Source organism: Rousettus aegyptiacus, unplaced genomic scaffold, assembly GCF_014176215.1.
Source record: "Rousettus aegyptiacus isolate mRouAeg1 unplaced genomic scaffold, mRouAeg1.p scaffold_m13_p_15, whole genome shotgun sequence".
In the NCBI taxonomy this organism is placed as follows: Eukaryota; Metazoa; Chordata; class Mammalia; order Chiroptera; family Pteropodidae; genus Rousettus; species Rousettus aegyptiacus.
This window is the reverse complement of record NW_023416290.1, coordinates 47,916,956-47,937,018: the sequence shown is the minus strand read 5'-3', so window position 1 is coordinate 47,937,018 and position 20,063 is coordinate 47,916,956. Positions and strand designations below refer to the sequence as shown.

General features: G+C 39.3%; 1 protein-coding gene across 8 annotated transcripts in view; it reads left to right on the top strand.

The window, feature by feature from the left end:
* ENPP2 (ectonucleotide pyrophosphatase/phosphodiesterase 2) overlaps positions 1-15,844 on the top strand; it is a 96,629-nt gene extending 80,785 nt beyond the window's left edge. For 5 of the 8 annotated variants that reach the window (XM_016156711.2, XM_016156728.2, XM_016156746.2 and 2 more), the window contains exons 20-26: positions 2,177-2,251; positions 3,573-3,709; positions 4,720-4,855; positions 5,528-5,605; positions 8,807-8,939; positions 10,317-10,473; positions 15,245-15,844. In XM_016156711.2, coding sequence (XP_016012197.1) covers positions 2,177-2,251; positions 3,573-3,709; positions 4,720-4,855; positions 5,528-5,605; positions 8,807-8,939; positions 10,317-10,473; positions 15,245-15,415 — 887 coding nt within the window. In that variant the 3' untranslated portion in view covers positions 15,416-15,844. The remainder of the gene's footprint in view (positions 1-2,176; positions 2,252-3,572; positions 3,710-4,719; positions 4,856-5,527; positions 5,606-8,806; positions 8,940-10,316; positions 10,474-15,244) is intronic. The other 3 variants (XM_016156776.2, XM_016156757.2, XM_016156765.2) reach the window with 1 other exon arrangement.
* Positions 15,845-20,063: the final 4,219 nt, after the last annotated feature.

Sequence of the window (20,063 nt, the reverse complement as noted above, 5' to 3'; positions counted from 1 at the left end):
TTGGTGCAAAGTAGGGTTTGGAAGTTGGTTCTGAGGTACTAGATGCTTTGACAGAAATTGCTGTCCTGAGTAGTCACGACTCAGGCAAAGCTCATACCCAGGAATAGCTGGTTCTTCATTGAGATGTGCCCTCCATTAGAATAACCTGGCAGTCAGCAGGAAACTGTAGACTATTTTGAAAATGCTGAGAAGAATAATGGACAAGGAGGATGGAACCCTAGATTCTGCGTGTTGCTGTGTAGCTGAATTATCTTATACAAATCATGAACCTCCAGTTCCTTCTCAGTAAAGTGAGGATGATATTGATCTACTTAGTCAACCTCTTAGAGTCATAGTAGGCAGCTAATATTAGAAGGCTTGTTTATGACTCTTTAGAGTCATAAAGATGGCATTTTAAAAAATAGAACAAGCATTCAACAAGTGTTTACCAAGTAGGTATCATGTACTTGGAGTTAGGGATATGATTGTGAACAAGACCGGTAAAATGCCTGTTCTTATTGTTATTTTATTGTGAGATTTAACCAGTCGATGAATTACAACATAGTGTTTTAAGGGTTGAGGTTAAAAAGGACAGTATACTAAAAAGGGGTGTCAAATCTACTCCTAGAGGAGGTTGACATGGCAGTCACTGTAGTAGGTACTTGCAAGACAAGGTAGGAGATAGGATGCAGGAGAAAGAAAGACCCTGGGCAGAGATTTTGTGGTAAAATGTAAGAGCATATTATTGTGGGAATGCACATTTTATAAAAACAAAAGAGAGATTTTCATGTAGGCACTGAAGCAAGCCAAGTAAACTGTGGGAATATGAATCAGGAAGCTGAGGAGGGAAAAGAAACAAACTCAAGTCTGGATGACCAAATTGTGGAAAATGAAAAGAGTGAGAGCTGGGCAAGTCCACACCACTTAAAAAGGTTTCGCCTCACAGTATTTTGCCAAATGTGGTATCTGGAGGAGAACTTGGCGTGTACCAAAAACGCCAGAGACTATTGTAAAAAGGGACCTGGGATGTGAGATGAAGGCCTTGTCTGGAATTCCATGGAGTAGCAACTTAACCTGGGAAGACACGGACTGTTCTAGACCCATCAAAGAATGAAGAGAGACATATTTCAAAAGCAGAGACGTGCAGGCTTGTCTCCGGGTGGCTGGTCTTGAGATGAAAAGCTTATGTGTCCAAAGACTGATATACAGGTGCACTCATGGCTCAAGTAGTGACATTTGCTAAACAGAAATGCAAATGGGTGTCTTGCCCACGATGTCATAAAGAGTAGCAGAGTTAAGCTGTGACCAAGAATCTGTAGTTCTTTGATACTTTGATAAACTGAAAAAGGAAAATCTAAATTTTGATTCTGGAGTTTAAAGTTTGTGTTTCTTACTGTGAAGATGATGTCACCTCTTTGTTAGATGAAACTATGATGCTTCAGGGAGACCCAAAGAGATTCTTTAGGTCAGTTGGGGAAATCAGTTGGGTTTTAGGAAACTGTCGAAACCATCGCATTGTTTTTTCTTCGTGCCATAAATGCACAGTTAACAATTGAGAAGAAGTTAGTCATACAATGATATATTTGTCCTGCAGCTATGTGCCAAAAACTGCAGTTGGAAGCTACGAAGTGCACATGCCCTGAAGAAAATTGAGTCTCTACATGCAGAGCAGAAGAGTGAATAGAGATAGGTAGCTAGATTGGGGAAATCTTCCAGGAGAAAGTGAATCTCAAGATGTGTCTTCCACTTTTGTCCCCTCTCTTCCTCTCCCCGTGTCTCTTCCATGAAGGCTGAACTATGTTATCATATTATTTGCTATCTGCCATCTATTTTTGAGTATGGAAAGAGGCACTGTTAACAGTTATGCTAGGGGGACAGGTGTAAACTGGGATAGGGGGTCCACCTGGCTTAGCTTCACATGTTCTGTGGGGACTGTACTGATGCCAATAAATGAGGAGGCCTAGAGGGGAAGCCAGAGTTGGTGGAGTCTATAGATTGTCCAAGATTATTGTTTGGTGGCTGCTCTAAAGAGGGGTACTGCATGGAGAAATGTGGCCGCTGTTCTGTTGTCCCTTCATGGAATAGATTAGATGCTAGGTTTGTATTTGAATTTGGAAGAATGTGTTTGATAAACATTAAAACTTGAACGATAAAAAGAGAATAGTTTCTCAAAGAATTTTGATACTTCTGCTTCCAGCTGAAACCAGGAAGTTCAGAGGCAACAAAAATGAAAACAAGGAAAACGTTAATGGAAATTTTGAACCTAGAAAAGGTTTGGTTTGAGTTTCGAAGGAAAGTTTGACTTGGTTTACTGCCCCCAAGTACTACTGTTATGATTTGCTGGCTTTTTATTTGTTCATAATATTTCTTTTATATAATGTTATCATATTATGTTCTGATTCTTAGGGATGGGTCCCCAAATTTGGCAGCTTAACCAAGGCATTTACTGCAGTGCTGAAGCCAAACTACCCACAGTAGGCTTGTGCTGTACCAGTGTGGGCCGCCTTGCCTCAAATCTGCAGTTCTACTTGGGGAGGGTCTTGCAAATTATTCTACGAAGAGTTTCCTCTGTTACTTGCATAGAATGGTAATACTTTAATTAAAGCAACATGTATAAGTAATTTAATAAGTGATTGCCAGAGCTTATTTTCTCTAATAAAAATAATCATAAATTTTTTTTTTTTGATTATCACTTAGGGAATTGTGCATTGCCTACAACTCAATACCTCAATCTTTAAATATTTTGGTCTGTAGGACCCCAATTTCCAAGAATCTATGGAAGTTCTGACTTTAGCCTATCCAAAATGGGCAGATCAAGCTCCAGCCATTTATTTTGGGTATGGAATGAAAGTTTGCACACTAAACTCCCATCTCTTCTTAAAAGAGTAAGGTTTCAGATCTTTTACTTTTCCTAAAAGTAGAGCTTTCTCTTGGAGGTCTGAATCTACATTCTGGGATCTTAACTGAGTTCTTTGGTAACTGAAGACCTCCCCTCTACTGTATTTAAGTGACACTCTTGAATACCAATATATTTTATTTATACATGTTCCTTTAAGTTCCTACTTAAAGAGTTTTCCTCTGACAAAGCTGCTTACTTTAAATGCTCATTACTACTCACTATTTATGCTGAAGTAATGCATATTCGAGTTGCTATTTGCAACTAATGATCAAAGGGTGCCTTCCTCTTAATTAAATCATCGGTTAATTTGATGAACCTTTTCAGGGGTCAAATGAATTCTACAAAAATCAATCCTATTGACTTTTCATTCAGCTGAATCCTTTCAAATTTTACTAATCATGTTTTTTCCCCCCTCATACAGATTAAAATTCTTTATACCCGAAAAAAGGCATTAAAATAAGTATGACATTTACATTATAGTTTTGGTAACTGTAAGCCTTGACCCATGCTAAGTGATCAGATAAACCACAAAAGTGTTAGGAAAACTAACTTGATTAAATTAAGGAGAAGGAGCTCTACATTATTAATAAGCAAACAAGCAAATTTTGGACAACTGGACTCTCTTCCAATATTTAACATTTGATATAAAGGTTAATTTGTGTTTTAACACAGTTTATTTTTATTTTTTTCCTAGAGAGACACCTCCTCTATGGACGGCCTGCAGTGCTTTATTGGACTAGATATGATATTTTATATCATACCGACTTCGAAAGCGGTTATAGCGAAATATTCCTGATGCCACTGTGGACATCATACACTGTTTCCAAACAGGTCGTTGAGAAAACTGGGTTTTATAAAATTTCTTAATGTGTTAATATAATTGCTTGCTTAACAGAATTTTGTCTTAGAAAAGATTTTAATTTTTCCTGATTAAAAATATTCAGTGTTGGATCTATTGCATGATATTTTAAACTACACTTTATTCCATGGTGTAATAACTTCATGGTAACATGTTAAATATTGAAAGGCTCTTACCAATTCTTTTAGTTTCTTTGACTCTGCTTGGTATTGGCCAATAGTTATAGAGCCCACCAAGATTTGCTTGTTAGTTTTAATAGATTTTAATTTTTAGAGCAGTTTTAGGTTCATAGCAAAATAAAGTGAAAAGGACTCAGAGTCCCCATATACCCCCCACCACACACACACACACACACAGCCCCTTGGCCCTCACTATCAGAGGCTATCTGTTTTTTAATAAAAGCTTTATGTTGAAGTTTCAGTTTTGATGAAGATGAGATAGGTAAGTTTCTATCAAGAATTAGAAAAAAATTGTTTGGCAGTTGGGAATGTGTTTTTAATTTCTGAATGCAAATGAGTACTCCCCCTACCCCAAACACAGCTTCTTGTGTACTGTGTGCATGTGTGTATGACTGGCATGTGCAATATGCATGCAGTCTTTCTTTTTATAGGGTATATGTCTATATAATTTCTCAGAGTGTTATTTTTTTTTTGTCTTCTGTAGAATTCTATTCATTATTTCAACAGTGGGATTTCTGCTTTATATTCTACTTTCTATATTGTTTTATTTAAGACTTTCTCAAGAGAGTTCTGCTGCTAAAGAAAAATAAGAGTTTGAAAATTACTGGCTTACCGTATTTAAAACTGAGGCCTTTTAAAAAAATTTTTAAGGAGTCAGAATGTGAGAATATGAGCTATAGTAAAAGCTAGAGGGGTTTGGATTCTGGCTGTTTATAACAGAGCAATCTGGTTTCAGTATTTCCCTGTTGGTTTGACATTGTCTTTGTGATGACGCTACTGAGTACCTCTGACTCACCATGCAGGCTGAGGTCTCTGGCATCCCCGAGCACTTGACCAATTGCATCCGGCCTGATGTCCGTGTCTCTCCGAGTTTCAGTCAGAGCTGTTCAGCCTACAAAAATGATAAACAGATGTCCTATGGATTCCTCTTCCCTCCTTGTAAGTTACAGAGTATCAGGATCTGATCATCTTAGAGGGATGTGATTTTGTAGAGTCTAGAGTGTGCAACTTGGTATTTAGGACCCAGTGGTTTGCAGGTTTTCTTTTAAATGAGTGTTCCAGAGATTGAAGAGATGAGCATCTATGGGATCATTCCAATGTTGGCCTGAAAAGAGACCAGCTTTTATAAATTCTCTTCTCCAGGGGAATTCTAAAGTGCAAAGGAATATTCTTTGCACCCCTCCAATCACTAATTGAGAATCTGAAAGTGAAATGGTTAATTATTAAGACATGAATCATTTAAATAATACCATACAGGTGATCTGTTAAGTATACATGAAACCCTTTAATTATCTCTCATTACTTTGATGACATTTTTTTTAAGTCCAAAATTATAGTAGTGAGATCAAATACTTATTTCCATAATATTTATTAGACCCAAACTAGGTAGGAAGAAAAAGCATCATAAAAATTTTTTGAGAGAGAACTGTTGAATGAAAGAAAGAAATTGAATGGGAGGGGAAGTAGGAAATTCTAATTAAAGGAAGGCTTGAGTAGGAATGAAAAAGTAGATTCATTCACTTGATGTTTGGATCATTTTAGAAGACCGATTTTTTTTTTTTAATTGATAGAGGTTTGGGTAAGTAATGACACTGTTTTCTTAATGTTTAGATCTGAGCTCTTCACCAGAAGCTAAATATGATACATTCCTTGTAACCAATATGGTCCCAATGTATCCTGCTTTCAAACGTAAGTCCAATATTTACGTAGTAAACTGTTTATGAAAAAAAAACATTTCTAAATTTGCTACTTACCTTTTCTTCCTCTGTACTACTTTTTGTATTTAACCTTTATAATTTTTGAAGACATTTCATGTAAATCATCTACTGTTAGTTCAAATTATGAACCTGTGAAGACAGTTGTCAGCCATTGTTTATAATTACAAAATTAATTACAAGAAATGACCCAGATCATGAACTAAACCAAGTTTGTATTTTCTATCTAATCTGGTGTTCCTTTTATTTCAATGTTCATTGTATGACTGGTTAAAAAGGGTCTTTTCTGTATTTTGGAGGCCACTTGATATTCACTAGCATTCATATTTACTTATTGGATGGTATAATTAAAGCTACTAGCATCTCCCTCCTTTTGGACGATGATGGTGATGATGAATTTTGAATGTTGACCCCGAAACCCCCATAAGAGCTTGATTGTCCTCTGAATCATCTGAGTGTTAAATTAATTTTAGACCTGTGCAAATTATCTTGGTTTCTTTGAACACTCATAATTTCTTTGTACATGACATAAATATTTGTGGTTGATAGTGATGCTGTGAATGTTATAGGCACAATGAGCCCAGGGCCAAAAGCTGAATTCTAGTCCCAGGAGTGTGACCTCTAGTTATGCAATCATAGAAATGCCCTTTAAACTCTCATTTTTAAAATTGAGAGATTTGATTGCATGATATCTGTGTTTTATATACAGGTTTATGATTTAATTTTCCAGTGGCCAAAACAATTTGTTTTCTATTTCTGATAACAAAGAATCCATTCATTCACCCATCCATCCATCCGTCCATCTGTCTGTTCATCTGTCCATCCATCTGTTGATCTGTCCGTCCGTCCATCCATCCGTCCGTCCGTCCGTCTGTCCATCCATCCATCTATCCATGTATTCAAACATAGAGAAAGCATTAGGGAGTAGCTTTGGCTTCCCTCTAGTTCATTTAGAGTGAGCAAACCTATATGCTTATAGAGAAGGTAGGAAAAAGAGGCACCTCTGCCTACTTGGTAAAGGAGACTTGGGCTGTGTTACAGGCCTTTCAGGGCTGAAATAAAGTCTCAAAATAGGATACATAGGAGTAAATGATTGTGGAGTGTCATCTGGAGTGGCAGTGCTTCCCAATTTAACATTGGTGAAATGGCCAGCATGGTTTAGAGAAAAAAATATTTATTTGATGTCCTAGGTTAGTAAATGGAGGTTTATTCAAAGGTAGGATTCATTGCCTATGAGTGAGAAACTAAAGTATGCTCTTAGAAGGAGGTTTCCTGGTTTCTTCTCAGGCCCAATTGCAAAATGTTTCAGAAAGCCACAGAGATACATTTGTTATAATAGTGCAAGAAATGCAGCTTCATTTAATTTCCACGAATCAGGATTTCCTGGAATTTTTATTCTTCGCGGATGCCTTAGGACCAAGCAGTAATACAGGAAACAGCCAGGGCCATGCTGAGGCTGGCGCGGCAGAAGGCCCTACACAGAGGGCTCGCTCTTCTTCACTAGGAGGCGGCTTTTCACATGCTGCCTCTCTGCGGGTTGGGCCTTTTGACTGTTCTCAATGTTGTTTCTTTCCCTCCTTTCCTCATCGGTTTTTATGCTTAACAATTGAACTTCTCTCTCACTGTCCTCCTTTCTTTATTGCAAATAATTATCTATAGCATTTTGGCTTTGGTGGTCTGTTCTTTCTCATTCAGGGTAGAATATCAGAGGGTGTCAAGAGCAGTTGAAATACTATGAGAAAAATGGCCAAGTACTTTTTACTAAGGGGTGGTAAGAGGTGATAACACTTGAAACTCATAACACCCATGTAGGATAGAGCACAAGAAGTTGAGTCTAACATATCAAAATCAACTCATTGTTTGCCTTTTCTGTCCTCTTCTATTATTTTCTTCTTTTGCCTTTCTCCTTTTTTTTTCCATCCTGCTCCTCTCCTGCCCCTCTGATTGCCATATTATAAATTGGAGCTAGAGTAGACAAGTCTTCTCCAGTGGGTGACCTTGAGACTGAGAAGTGAGTAACAGAGGAGAAACCTGACATACACAGATCAGGATGTGACTTTTCCAGGCAAAAGGAAGAACAAATGCAAAAGCTTAGTTGGAAACAAGTTTGACTAGGGTGGGGACAGGAAGAAAGCCATCTATCTGAGGGAAAAAGGGTAGGAAGTAAAGCCAGGGAGGTGGGGGAAGGGGGGACACAGTGAAAAGTAGGGATTATATTTTAATTACTTACAATGAGAAATCATCTGGAGTGTTAGAAATGGGCGTTGGGGGAGTATATTACAGAAATTTATGATGTAAAGAATCTATTTGGCTACTGTATAGGGCATGGACTACAGGAAGTAAGAGTTTCTTACAGGGAGCCCAGGAAGCAGTCTTTTGTGGTAGTTCATTTCAGAGAGGATAGTAACTTAGAACAGAGTGGACACAGTAAAAATGGTGAGAAGTGGTTAGATTGCATGACTGGGATGTATTTTGGAGGTGGCGTGGTTCACATGTATATGTAGTAAGAAGAGAAGTCAGAGATGACTCTGAGGATTTTGACCTGAATATCTAGGTGAGTGTGAGTGCCATCAACTACGATGGAGAAGCCAAAAGTTGGAGCAAAGGTAAGGAGGAAAATCAAGAATTCTGTATGGATAATTTTTGCTCTACATGATACCTAGGTATACAAGTGGCATGTGAGATGGGTTGTCGGATAGCACATCTAGAGCTCTGTCAGGTCTAGAAATGTAATCTGGGGAATCAGCATATCTATTAGATAATGAAGGGAGAAAAAGTAGATTAAATCCTCTTTTCAGTTTCTCACAAATGCCGTACTTCCTCTATCGTACATACTGTTTGTTCCCTCTGCGTGGTATCTCTACCTCTTTGCCTAGGACATACCCACTTATCCTTCAGTTCTCAGCTCAGTTACTTCATCTGTAAATCCTTCCCTGACTTACTGGGATAGGGTAAACTCCCTTACCAACATCTCCATCTCTTTCTCTTTTCTGGCTCATAAATCACACACACACACACACACACAGCTGCTGCTTTAGGATGGATTCTACTCAAGAATCACTACAGTGCTATTGTTTCTTGGCTTGTGACATTTGGCTCATAGAATGCATCTGAGAGAGAATTTGGCCCAAGCAAGGAGTTTTGTTCATGAGGAACTAATTTTGTCTTTGCACAGGAGTCTGGAATTATTTCCAAAGGGTGTTGGTGAAGAAATATGCTTCAGAAAGGAATGGAGTTAATGTGATAAGTGGACCAATTTTTGACTATGACTACGATGGCTTACATGATACACAAGACAAAATCAAACAGTAAGCTTTTCATTTCCAATCAGTGTGCATTTTTAAATTCTAAGATCTCACTCAAGACTATTTTCTCAAACATTCATGTGCTGGGGAAGAGCTGTTACCACTTCAATCTTTTGCTCTTTGAATCTCCTTGTGATTCTGTTAGACCTTTGATGAAGCATGACATTGGCGGTTGAAATGGAATTGGGTTTTGTGGCAAATAAATGCACTCTTCCATTCCAGGGAAGATAATGTTTCAAATGATTTTTTAAAAAGATTGTCATTTATTTTTTAACAACACTTCTGTGGGAAGATGGAAATTTTCACCTAATCTTCATCATTTGGGGACCTTTTAAAATCCCTTAGATTTTCTGAGTTGGTACATCTCAATAGAAAATTGCATAATAGACTTTGGCTGTTGGGGAGATAATATAGTAAAAACACTCTGTTCATGAGGACCTTATACTCCGATGGAGAAAGCAAGAGGATAAAAATACAACAAATTCATAATGTCATCATTTAATTTTATACATGCATGAAATGATCAGAGCAGCGTAAAATATGAGGGTTTAATTTTTTCCACACAGATAACTAATACAATAGAAGTTATCTTATTTCCTTTTCAGTCATTCATAAGAGAAATTTCATCTTAATTGTATATTTATTTTATTGCTGGCCATTGTAGTTTTTAGCCAAAATAATGCTAGCTCAATCAGAATGTCAATATTTTGGAAATGATTCAAATTAAGATAATAGAAAACCAGGTGAGGAATTGTGATTTCTGTACTTTGTTCTACCGGGAAACACTTTTTTATACCTCAGCTCATCGCTAGCACTCAGTCTTTAGTATTTTTTCTAGTATGTGAATTCTCTATACCCAGTTTAGCCTCTCACTGGGGCTTAAAAGGGCTATACTCACCCTAGCTTCAGCGTTTCTTGTCTCTGGTCTGTTTTACACAACTCCATGATAAAGTCATCTCCCTAAAGCAGGAATCTCATACTGACATTCCCTAGCATGGAAACCTTCAGTGGAGTGTTGCTGTCTAAGCAGTAATGCCCAAACCCCACAACTCAGCACTCCGAACCCTCCATAATTTGGCTTTTGTTGACTCTTCCAGCCTTACGTTTCTACTACATTGATCTATTAATCGCATCCAGCATCCAAGTCTTATTTTGGGCTGTTTTCTTTCCCTGGAATATCTTTTTCACTCTACCAGATCGAGAGAGGGGGATTTTAGGCAGCAAAAACATGTTCAAAGATTCAGAAGTGAGCTAGTGCTTAGAAGAGAAAAACGACTGAGTGGGAATGAATTTTAATGACCTAGACAATATTCATTGGTCACCACTTAAAAAAGAAAGCTACCACGTCAGTTATAATTTTATTCGACCTTCCTGTTTCAGGTACGTGGAAGGCAGTTCCATTCCTGTTCCGACTCACTACTACAGCATCATCACCAGCTGCCTGGATTTCACTCAGCCTGCGGACAAGTGTGACGGACCCCTCTCTGTCTCCTCATTCATTCTTCCTCACAGAGCTGACAATGAAGAGAGCTGCAATGTGAGTTCAAAAAGATTTGCTTACGTAATTCACCTTTATTTCTCAACTTTATATTCCTACTGTTGAACCAGATCACACTTATTGTAAGACATTTGAACTATATGGCCAAGTAGAAAGAACAAAGGACCCAAACAAAACCTTGCTTTATACTTGGGAAATGTGTGTTTTAATAGCTTTTTATTGTCCAATGTAAGAATGTGTGTGTGTGTGTGTGTGTGCACGCGTGTGTGCATGCGTGCCTGCGTGCGTGCATTTAACATAGTTCTATTTGTGTGTTTAATTTTGATAAATGATAAAAGTGCCCAAATGTTTTTAGTTTTGCAAAAGACATATAGATTTTATACAAAGAAAGAGGAAAGTAGCAACATTTTGATAATCATTGAAACTAGGTAAGAATTCATGGGCGCTCATTCTATTATTCTCTCTACTTTTGTGGATGTTTGAAAATTTCTGTAAGAAAAGCATTTAAAAAGACACAGAGAAATATATGCTTTACAAATCAGATTTTCATTTGCTACTAGTTATGAGGGCATATATAACAGGTAGTAGCCCTGTTCTCAAATAGCACAGATGAGTCTTGATTCACGTTTTCCTGTGTGGAGATAGTATGGCATGAGGAGACGCCCCAGGCAGGTAGACTGTGTGCTCCCGACCCTGAATTAATGCTACACTCAGGTACAGATCACACAATTACTCCAGTTCTCTTTAATGTGGTAGAAAATCTGAGCTCCAAGGTGATGTTAGAAGTAATAGTCTTTATGATTTTGTTTCATTTAACAGAAGGAGCAGGGATAAAATCTACAAAGAGGATTCTTAGTCAACAAGCCCTACTCAAATTCCCAGATTTGCAAGGTACTCTGGGAGAAGCAATAGTGTGCTAATTAGTCACTACTTAGGCAGCTGTCAATGGCAGGGAGCAAATGAAACAGTTACGGAAATTGTTAATGCTAAAAGGTGAAGTGCTGTGAGAATAGCTTCAACGAAAACCATCAGCTTCCTGTGCAAGGTAGCTCTTGGGCGATGGCTTCAGTTATAGGTGAAGATGGAGGCCGTGAATACCCAAGGCAAAATAGATATTGTGGGAGGGCAGGGAGAGAAAATTGAAATATGGCCAAGAAAGCTAATTACCTTTGGCCAAAATATTGGAAATGAAGGTAATAGAGGGAGATAAGGTTTTAGAAGTTGCTTGAAATCAAATTGAAAATAAAAGAACTAGCAATAATATTCACAGTAGCAGTAGTTGTAGTGGTCGTGACCATTTATTGAGTACATGTGACCCCCCCAAGTACTGTACAGGTCCTCTACATATATTATTTCTAATCATGTAATTAGTCTATGAGGTGGGTATATATATTCTTCCTGTACCCTCACCTTTTTTTAAGTTATTGAGAAACCTATAGTGAATAAAGAGAAAGTGTTACATGGTTGCCTGGTTAGTTAGTATGAGAGCAGAACTTTAGATTCAAAGCTTCTGACTCCAAAAACCTATCCTCTTTAAACTGATCAGATTTCCATAGCGGAACCTTGGGGCCTGAGCAATGTTTTCTTATTGCACAGGCGTTAGAAAGCCATGGAAAATGTTTAAGCATAAGAGCAACATTTTAGGCTTTCCTTTAGGGAGATAAATGTGAATTGGAGGAGATCAAACACGGTGCTTAAAGGGCTTTGGCAAGATTCACAGAATTGAGGTAACAACTAGGACTGAGTTTGCGATCTTAGAAGTGTAAAGAGAAGGGTGGAAGGCAGCAATACTATACCAAAAAGATCAATAAGATCTTATAAATAATTGGATGGGAAGTGGAGAAGCAAAGGAATGGTAAGACATGAGTAAGACAATTTATTAGCTTAACCTGTTTTTTTTTTTTTTTACATTTTTAAAAGTTAAATTTATTGGAATGACATTGGTTAATAAAATTATATAGGTTCAGGTGTACAATTCAATAATCCATCGTCTGTATATTGCATTGTGTGTTCACCACCCAAAGTTAAATTTCCTTTCCTCTCCATATACTTGACCCCCTTTATCCTTATCTCCCTCCTCCCTTCACCCCTTTCCCTCTGGTAACCACTACACTGTTGTCTGTCTATAAGTTTTTGTTTGTCGTGTTCGTTTGTTGCTTTCAGTTTTATATCCCACATATGAGTGAAATCAGATGGTTCTCAACTTTTTTTGTCTGTTTATTTCAATCTTAACTGTAACCACAAGAGTAACAAAGGCTGTACTTGGGGATGTAATACCTCTGTGTTGGTACGTAATATACTATTTGAACTTCAGTTTTCCTAAAAACTTGTGAGGAAATAAAATTTTTGCAGAAATACAAACATATGTTATGGAGTGAAATTCAAAATTGCCATGCATTCTTAAGGTAAAGCAGAGACTACAAAGAACATTTGATTCCTAATAGTCCACTTAAGGTATACTGAGACTCCTAGGGAATACACGTTCAAGTTTCTCTGTTGTTAGGGGAATTGGTGATGGGAGAGTTTGAAAATGTTCCAAATTCACGTCAAAGCAGTTCTGTAGTCACCACAGAGTTTTCACCTGACAAACGAAATTCACGAATGTGTCTTCCTCGCCTTCCTGGTTCCTGACTCTACAGAGAGCTTAGAGGTATTCCGTATGCAGTTCGTGGTCAGCGTGCTTCTTACTATAGAACCCCCTATCTACATAGAAACCTGTCCTTGCTTTGAAGTTCCCTTTAAAACTGAAGGGACTTGAATTCACAAACTCATTTGGGAAAAAGGGAGAAAAAGCAGTAAATTCTCATAGCAAGGAAGAAGTTCATGGATCGTGCTTTTATTTGTATTAATGTCCTAAGTTGTTTATTCTGAAAGCTTTTCCTTTCCTACTTCCCTCGGTGCACATGGACTTTTATTTGAATTTTATTCATTTTGCATTTGACACTAGAGTCTCCCTTAGCAAATACTTCCAATAGATTGCCAGTCAACATCAGGCAGAAGACATTTTTTTTTTTCCCCACATGTAGCATGGCCAGTATTTCTTAGTGACTAATTGGTCACTAGATTTTAGCATGTGAAAACCAGGAGAGACTGTCCCTCAAATGAGTTTGGCAAATCATTTCCCAAATAAAGAAACAGAAGAAGACAGATTTCCCCCTGAATTCTTATACTGACTGTTGAAAATCAAATAAGTGAGTCGAATATGAAAATTCTCCTAAAATACAGCTTCATGCTTACTCTGCTCACTCTGAGGGGGTCCTGAGAGGTTTGGAGACCTCCTACTTCGTTAATTATATGGTCACACTGAGGATTGGTCAGTACCGTTGTGGGTAGAGTTATATTTAGGTCTTTCCTTTCCTGTGAATCGCAGAGATCTCGGTTAGCTTGGGTTAGAAGGGTGGGGCATGGAGGGTTAAAAATCCTTACTTCTCAAGCCTCCAGAGCAATTTCTTCCCATTTCTTCATTTTGCCTAGGATGGCCAGGCATCAGTTTCCTGAACCAACACCCTCATGGTACATATTTAGCACTGGCACAAGTTGCTGTAGCTCCCTGTCCAGGACTGTGTGGGTTGGAGCTTTCCGAGAAAATCCATTGCAGGTTCTTGGGCTTTGGTGGGTAGTTCATTGAGATCACTAGCGGGAAAAGAACTAGATGGGTGCTTGTCTGAAAGTTCTCAGCCCTGGGACATGCACCCACCCTTCAACTTGTAGAAAGAATTTTTGGGAGCCATTACAATTTAGGGGGCATTTGGGAATAAAATTATTTCCAAAGACCCGCCTGCTTCATGTCTACTAATGAAGGTAGGCATTACCCCATAATTCTCAGGGCCCACAGGTCTCATTCTTTCTTTCAACTTCAAAAGTGAAAGAAGATATTTTTAAAACGTAAAGGACTGGTTCACCTGAATTGCTTTTTAGGTTCAACTGAGACATGAAATAGATTGTTTGGTGTGGGACATCCGAACGTCCTTTATCTGGGATGTGTGCCACTGAGGCAGCTCTTGGCAAGTAGCTAAGACAGGCGGAGAGTTTCTTAGTTTTTTCCTGTGTTGGCGTTTCCTTACTTTACCTTTTATCCCCCTTCTTTCTTCCTCTTTTTCTTTCTACCTCCTAAGGAGCTGCGGCAATAGGATTATTATCTTTATGAACCAAAAGAGAAACTGAAGCCTAGAGGGTCAAGGAGCTTGACTGAAGACTCATAGCCCAGAAGTGGTAGAGCCACAATTCTAAACCAGGCCTCTTGGGCCCCCAAAACGCCAGGAGTATCACTGAGCTGCTTCAAGTCAAACTCATTATCCAAATATCAATTCATCGCAATCTGATAGATGATTTTGTTGGTGTAGAGGGTTCATCTGAAAGACTAGGAATTCACATGCATAATTTTGTGCATTGGGCACAAGGTCTTCACTTTCCCGGAGAGGCAGAAGAGCATTCCTAATTGCTTGTGCTCTGTGCTCAATATTGCAATTTTACAGTCGGGAAAAGAAACAAAGTACTGAATTGTCTAGGACCTTTGGTTTTCCTCATTTTGATTTATGTTCTGAGAACCTCTTGAGTCAGATGCCCTTTCACCCCGCATGTCTCGTTTGTTTGGTACAGTGAATTGCTATTGAAAATGTTTACAGCCAAGGGCAAGTCTATGTGGCGCATTACGACAGGGTCATGGCAGAGTGGCAGGGGGGCCCGGGAGAAATAGCCCCCATTGGCTCTGGGTGCTGGAGTGCCCAGAGGTCATTTATGGAGAAAATCGACCATTTGGAGAACCGCTCTGGAAAATCCCGCCTCTTATTGTTTCCTGTTTCCATTGCAGAGCTCAGAGGATGAGTCAAAATGGGTAGAAGAACTCATTAAGATGCACACAGCTCGGGTGCGGGACATCGAACATCTCACCAGTCTGGATTTCTTCCGAAAGACCAGCCGCAGTTATCCAGAAATTCTGGCCCTAAAGACATACCTGAATACATATGAGAGCGAGATTTAACTTTCTGATCATCTGCAGTGCAGTCTTGTCAACTGGTGTATATTTTTATATTGTTTTATATTTATTAATTTGAAACCAGGACATTAAAAAAAAGTTAGTATTTTAATCCTGTACCAAATCTGACATATTACGCCTGAATGACTCCACTGTTTTTCTCTAATGCTTGATTTAGGTAGTCTTGTGTTCTGCGTAGAGCTTGTGATAAATACTGCAGCTTGCATTTGTAGTGGGAGCTTCTAAATGGTGCTGCAAATTTGATATTCGCATTGAGGAAATGTTAATTTTTCAATGCACAGTCACCACATTTAGTCCTGTACTGTATTGAAATACTGATTTTGTAAAGTTGCATTCATTTACTGTTAATTATGACAGACATATTTAAGCCTTATAGACCAATCTTAAACATAATAAATCACACATTCAGTTTTTTTCTGGGTTTTTTTTTTTTTGCCTTTATTTGACTTATGAATTAGAGTTTTTGCTTTTTGTGTATTCATGCATGACAGGCATACATTCTGTGTGGGGCCCTCTTCCTAGTTGAATGTAGTTCACACAGCTAAAGGGGCATCCATCGTATTTAACTACTGTGACCTGGTTGGGATAGTTTAGGTCCATATCTTTGGGAAATCAGAAGGCCAGAGGGAAATAGAAACCAGAACTCCTGAATACCCTCTCTCACCTATCTCTTGAAAAATATTTTGAAGTTTGGAAGAATAGTTTCTTTTGATCAAGTTGATTCAAAGCTCTAAGTATTAGACTCAACTAAGACAGCTTTAAGCATATATATTTTGTATAAGGTACCAACTTAAGAGCCATGGAGGATAAAAGAGAGCTAAGTGGGATGAGATATTGACATTAAAAAGTGTAATTAACAAATCAAGGTAGATAAGAAATGCCAAGTAAAAAGTGCTAGTCATAATACAAAATGACAGAAGGGTCCAACTGATAGGTAGGATGATTTCACATGGACATAGTTATTCCTTTAAATAATAATGAATCAAGGAGTAAGGAAGTCATTCAAACAATTTCAGTTTTCTTGATTGTGTCATTGGGAAAGAGTAACCTTACTGTTTTCATACCTATAGCAGTTGCTAATATTATTTTGTTTTTCATTATGTTAATTTTTATGGCTGTCTCTTTTACGGTCAGTGAAATGGGCTTTAAATTTCTATACATTTTCTTTTAAAAATAAATTTGTGTAAGAAGGAATGCATTGTGTCAAATAAAAAACACAACAAACATAGGAAGGATAGTACTATCCATGAAATCATGAAGGTAGTAAGGGAAAAACTGATGTTTGGGGAACAGCTACAGGAATATGTTGGGAGAAGTGAATTTGGTAATACTAATGATAACGATATTTATCAAGCAGCCACTGTTCTAGGCATGGCTCTGGCACTTCATATGCCTTGTCTCTAAACAGAAGTGAGAAGCTTAAGGAAGATTTTATAGAAAGGGGAAGAACAACGATGAGAATGGAGAAGAATGCTCGAATTAGGCTTTGCAGTTTGTGGTAGGGTGAAAGTATGGTAGAAAGTATGGAAGAAAGAGACCCCATCAAATATCCCCATAGTTTAGTGGGCTATACGTACTTTGAGATAATTAAATAGTCACAGAGTGACAAGAAAGTGGAAAGAGAAGAGCCTTGTAGATGACATTTCCGCCAAGACTTGGAGGATAAGAAGAGCTGGCCATAAGAATAGGGACCAGAAGGGAGAGCATGGCCAAGGACTGAGGTTGGAAAGATCTTTGAATGTGTGATGGTCTGAAAGAAAACAGGTAGGCCTGAATGCAGTGGCCGGGTAGGTAGGGGGCAGGTCACTAGATTCTTGTAGGCCCCACGGAGGCGTTTGAATTCCATGCTAATTGCAATGGAAAATAATCGAGAATTCTCAAGCAGTGATGTGACAGAATCTAAGATTTCAGTACACCAACTTTGATATGCAATAATTACGTAGTATGCTCTAGATATAATTCTATTTAGAATACACCTGGTAAGAGAGGGTCCACCTATTAGGTGCTATAGTCCTGTCTCCTGACAATAGAATTACAAGGGGGAAAGGGACAGTTCTATTTTTCTTAAGAGTTGCACGCTCCTTGCTTAGCTATATCACCTCAGATTGAACTCTTTTCAAAATAGGTTACGCCCAAGGCTTTTGGGGAGAGCAGTTGCAAATTTAGTTGAGTGCTGCTACTCTATTTTTATCCTTAGGTCAAGTCTTTCCTTAATTTTCTCATAAATAAACTCCATACCCAGAGAGAACATCAGCCACTGTATATTTCAGGTGAGTGGCTTTGCAGATAAACACATGTCATTAATTGTGGGGTTATTTATGAAAGTCTCTGAATGGACAGGGACTCTATTAAAATGAGGTCTGGAAGACTATTTTAACTTGGGGTATTTGTCTTCTTTTTTTCTTCTTTTTTTTTTTAATATCGAGACCTTGGTCCATTCATGCTTTCATTGAGCTCGTTGCCAACTGCTTGCTAGCATGGTGGTCTTGTTCTGGTGGATGGATTCAGAAACTGCCTCTCTAAAATGAGCTCATTGTCAACAGTGTAAACCAGGAAAGCAGCCACAGAGTTTCCCAAGGGCAAAAACATTCTGAATGGTTTTTAGGAGGGTTGACTTTTTTTTTTTTTTTTTGATCTCTGAAGAAAAGTAATGTTCGGTGCCCACGAGGTTTGCATAACTCCTCAAGAGCCCCCAGTTTCCAGTTCTCATTATTCCTAGTGGTGGCCGGGAAGAGGGTGGCTGGGAACTAAGTCCGGATGATTCCTCCTGTTTGTGTTCCTCAGACTTCATCTTTCTCTCACTGTCTCTCTGCTGAGTCAGGACCGGGCTGCCTTGTGGATGGGAAGTGGTAAAGCAGTGGGAATTCTCCCATGGCTTTGAGCAGAGGGGCTGTGTGGGACAGTGAGGAATAAGGCATTTGACTTCGATTTGCTGGGGCAAATAGAGCACCGCTGGTGGCCCAACAAAAAAGTGCTCGTTCCCGCTTGGGCTGCATTTATTTATTTATTTTTGGTGGTGGCGGGGGTGCATTTCTAGGAAGCCCTGTCGACCATAAAAATATAATTGACTAGGTAGTCCATCCCCAAAGGAGTTATTTTGGAAAAAAGGATTGCGAACCACAAGTGCACACGGCGACGGAGGATCTTGTTTTCTCCTTCATTATTTTCGGGGAACTTCGTACGATGCCTTGCACAGATTTGATTATTACGATGTGATAAGCGAGTGGCCGATGAACCTTACTTTCTCTTCACCCTCTGAGACGGTTAATATCATTATGGGTGAAAAACTGTAGGCCCAGCCAGGGACCTGAAGTTGCTTTGCCCTGTTCCCTCGGTGTGCTCAAACTCGGTTGCCCATTTAGTGTAATGAGTTCAGTTTCTCTGCGGTCTCCTTTCACCCAAAGATGGAGGAGATACTTTATGGAGGGGATGAGGAAGTTAAGGGGAGGGGCTGTTACTATGACAGAGAGCTCTGTTAAAAACACAGTATTCTTCCTGTAGGGTTCTCCAGAGGACAGTGTGAGAACTCCTCCCATAAACCCTAGCTCCTCCCACAGACCGTCCTGAATGCTTATGCCTGGTTTAAAGTCTCTGCCGTAATTTTATCAGCGTGTGACCTTGATCCCTTTTGGCAGCAATGTCTAGTTTCGATTGGAATATCGGTGGATATGACGCCCCTGCCCTAGGAAATTTTGCACTCTGGCTCTTGGGAACAGGTGGAACTTCAATCCCTGTGTGAGCTCTGGGCACTGTTCTTCAGGTGGATCTTTCCCTGCCTTTAGGTAGTTTTCTCACCCAGAGCCTCAGGTGCTGATCAGTATTCAGCTAAATGCCTGAGACCCGCCCCTCACCCCCCCACCCCCCCACCCCCCCACCCCCGCCCGCACCACCACCACCACCACCACCACCACCACCACGTGCTGAGAAGGAAGACCGCAAGCATTTCAAGGCAGAGGCATGGACACAGGCCATATTAGGCAATGGTTCAAAGCTGGAGATTGGCAGTTACATGGCCTCGAGCAACTTAAACTGTAAATCTAAATTTCCTCATCTGTAAAGTAGTGATGATAATACTCGCTTCTCAGAGTTGGCATAAGGATTATGACAGGAAACCTCACTGAAACGTAAGCTGGAAAAATTTTCTCTTCATTTTTATTTCTACTTTCCACCAAGGAAGATACCCTGTTAATAAAATGTTTTCATGGCTTTGGGGGTTTTGCAGAGTAGGGGTTGAGAGTAGAAGCAGTCTGAAATTAATGAATTTCCTAGTTTTGTGAAAACCTGACCCCACAGAAAAGGTGAAAAGAAATAGCTTTTGTAGTGACAAGAGAGAAAGGGACCTTTCCAGAGATTCAAAAGTGGAGAGAAGCCTGGAGATCAAAGCAGGTGGCTACACCCTGGAATATGCTGTATGACCAGTTTAGGGCCCCCGGGGGGTCCTGGCCGTGGCTTGGAAACAAGAGGTCGGCAAACCTCAAGGGGCCTGGAACCATTCATAGAGAAGACCCACATGTCTGCTGGACTTCTCCCATCCTTTTCCACTTACCAGATTCTGGTGTGACCCTGGGGGAAAGATGGGAGCCTCAGTAAAGTCTGAATTAAACCATCATGTGAGCCATATGAGCTGGAGGCA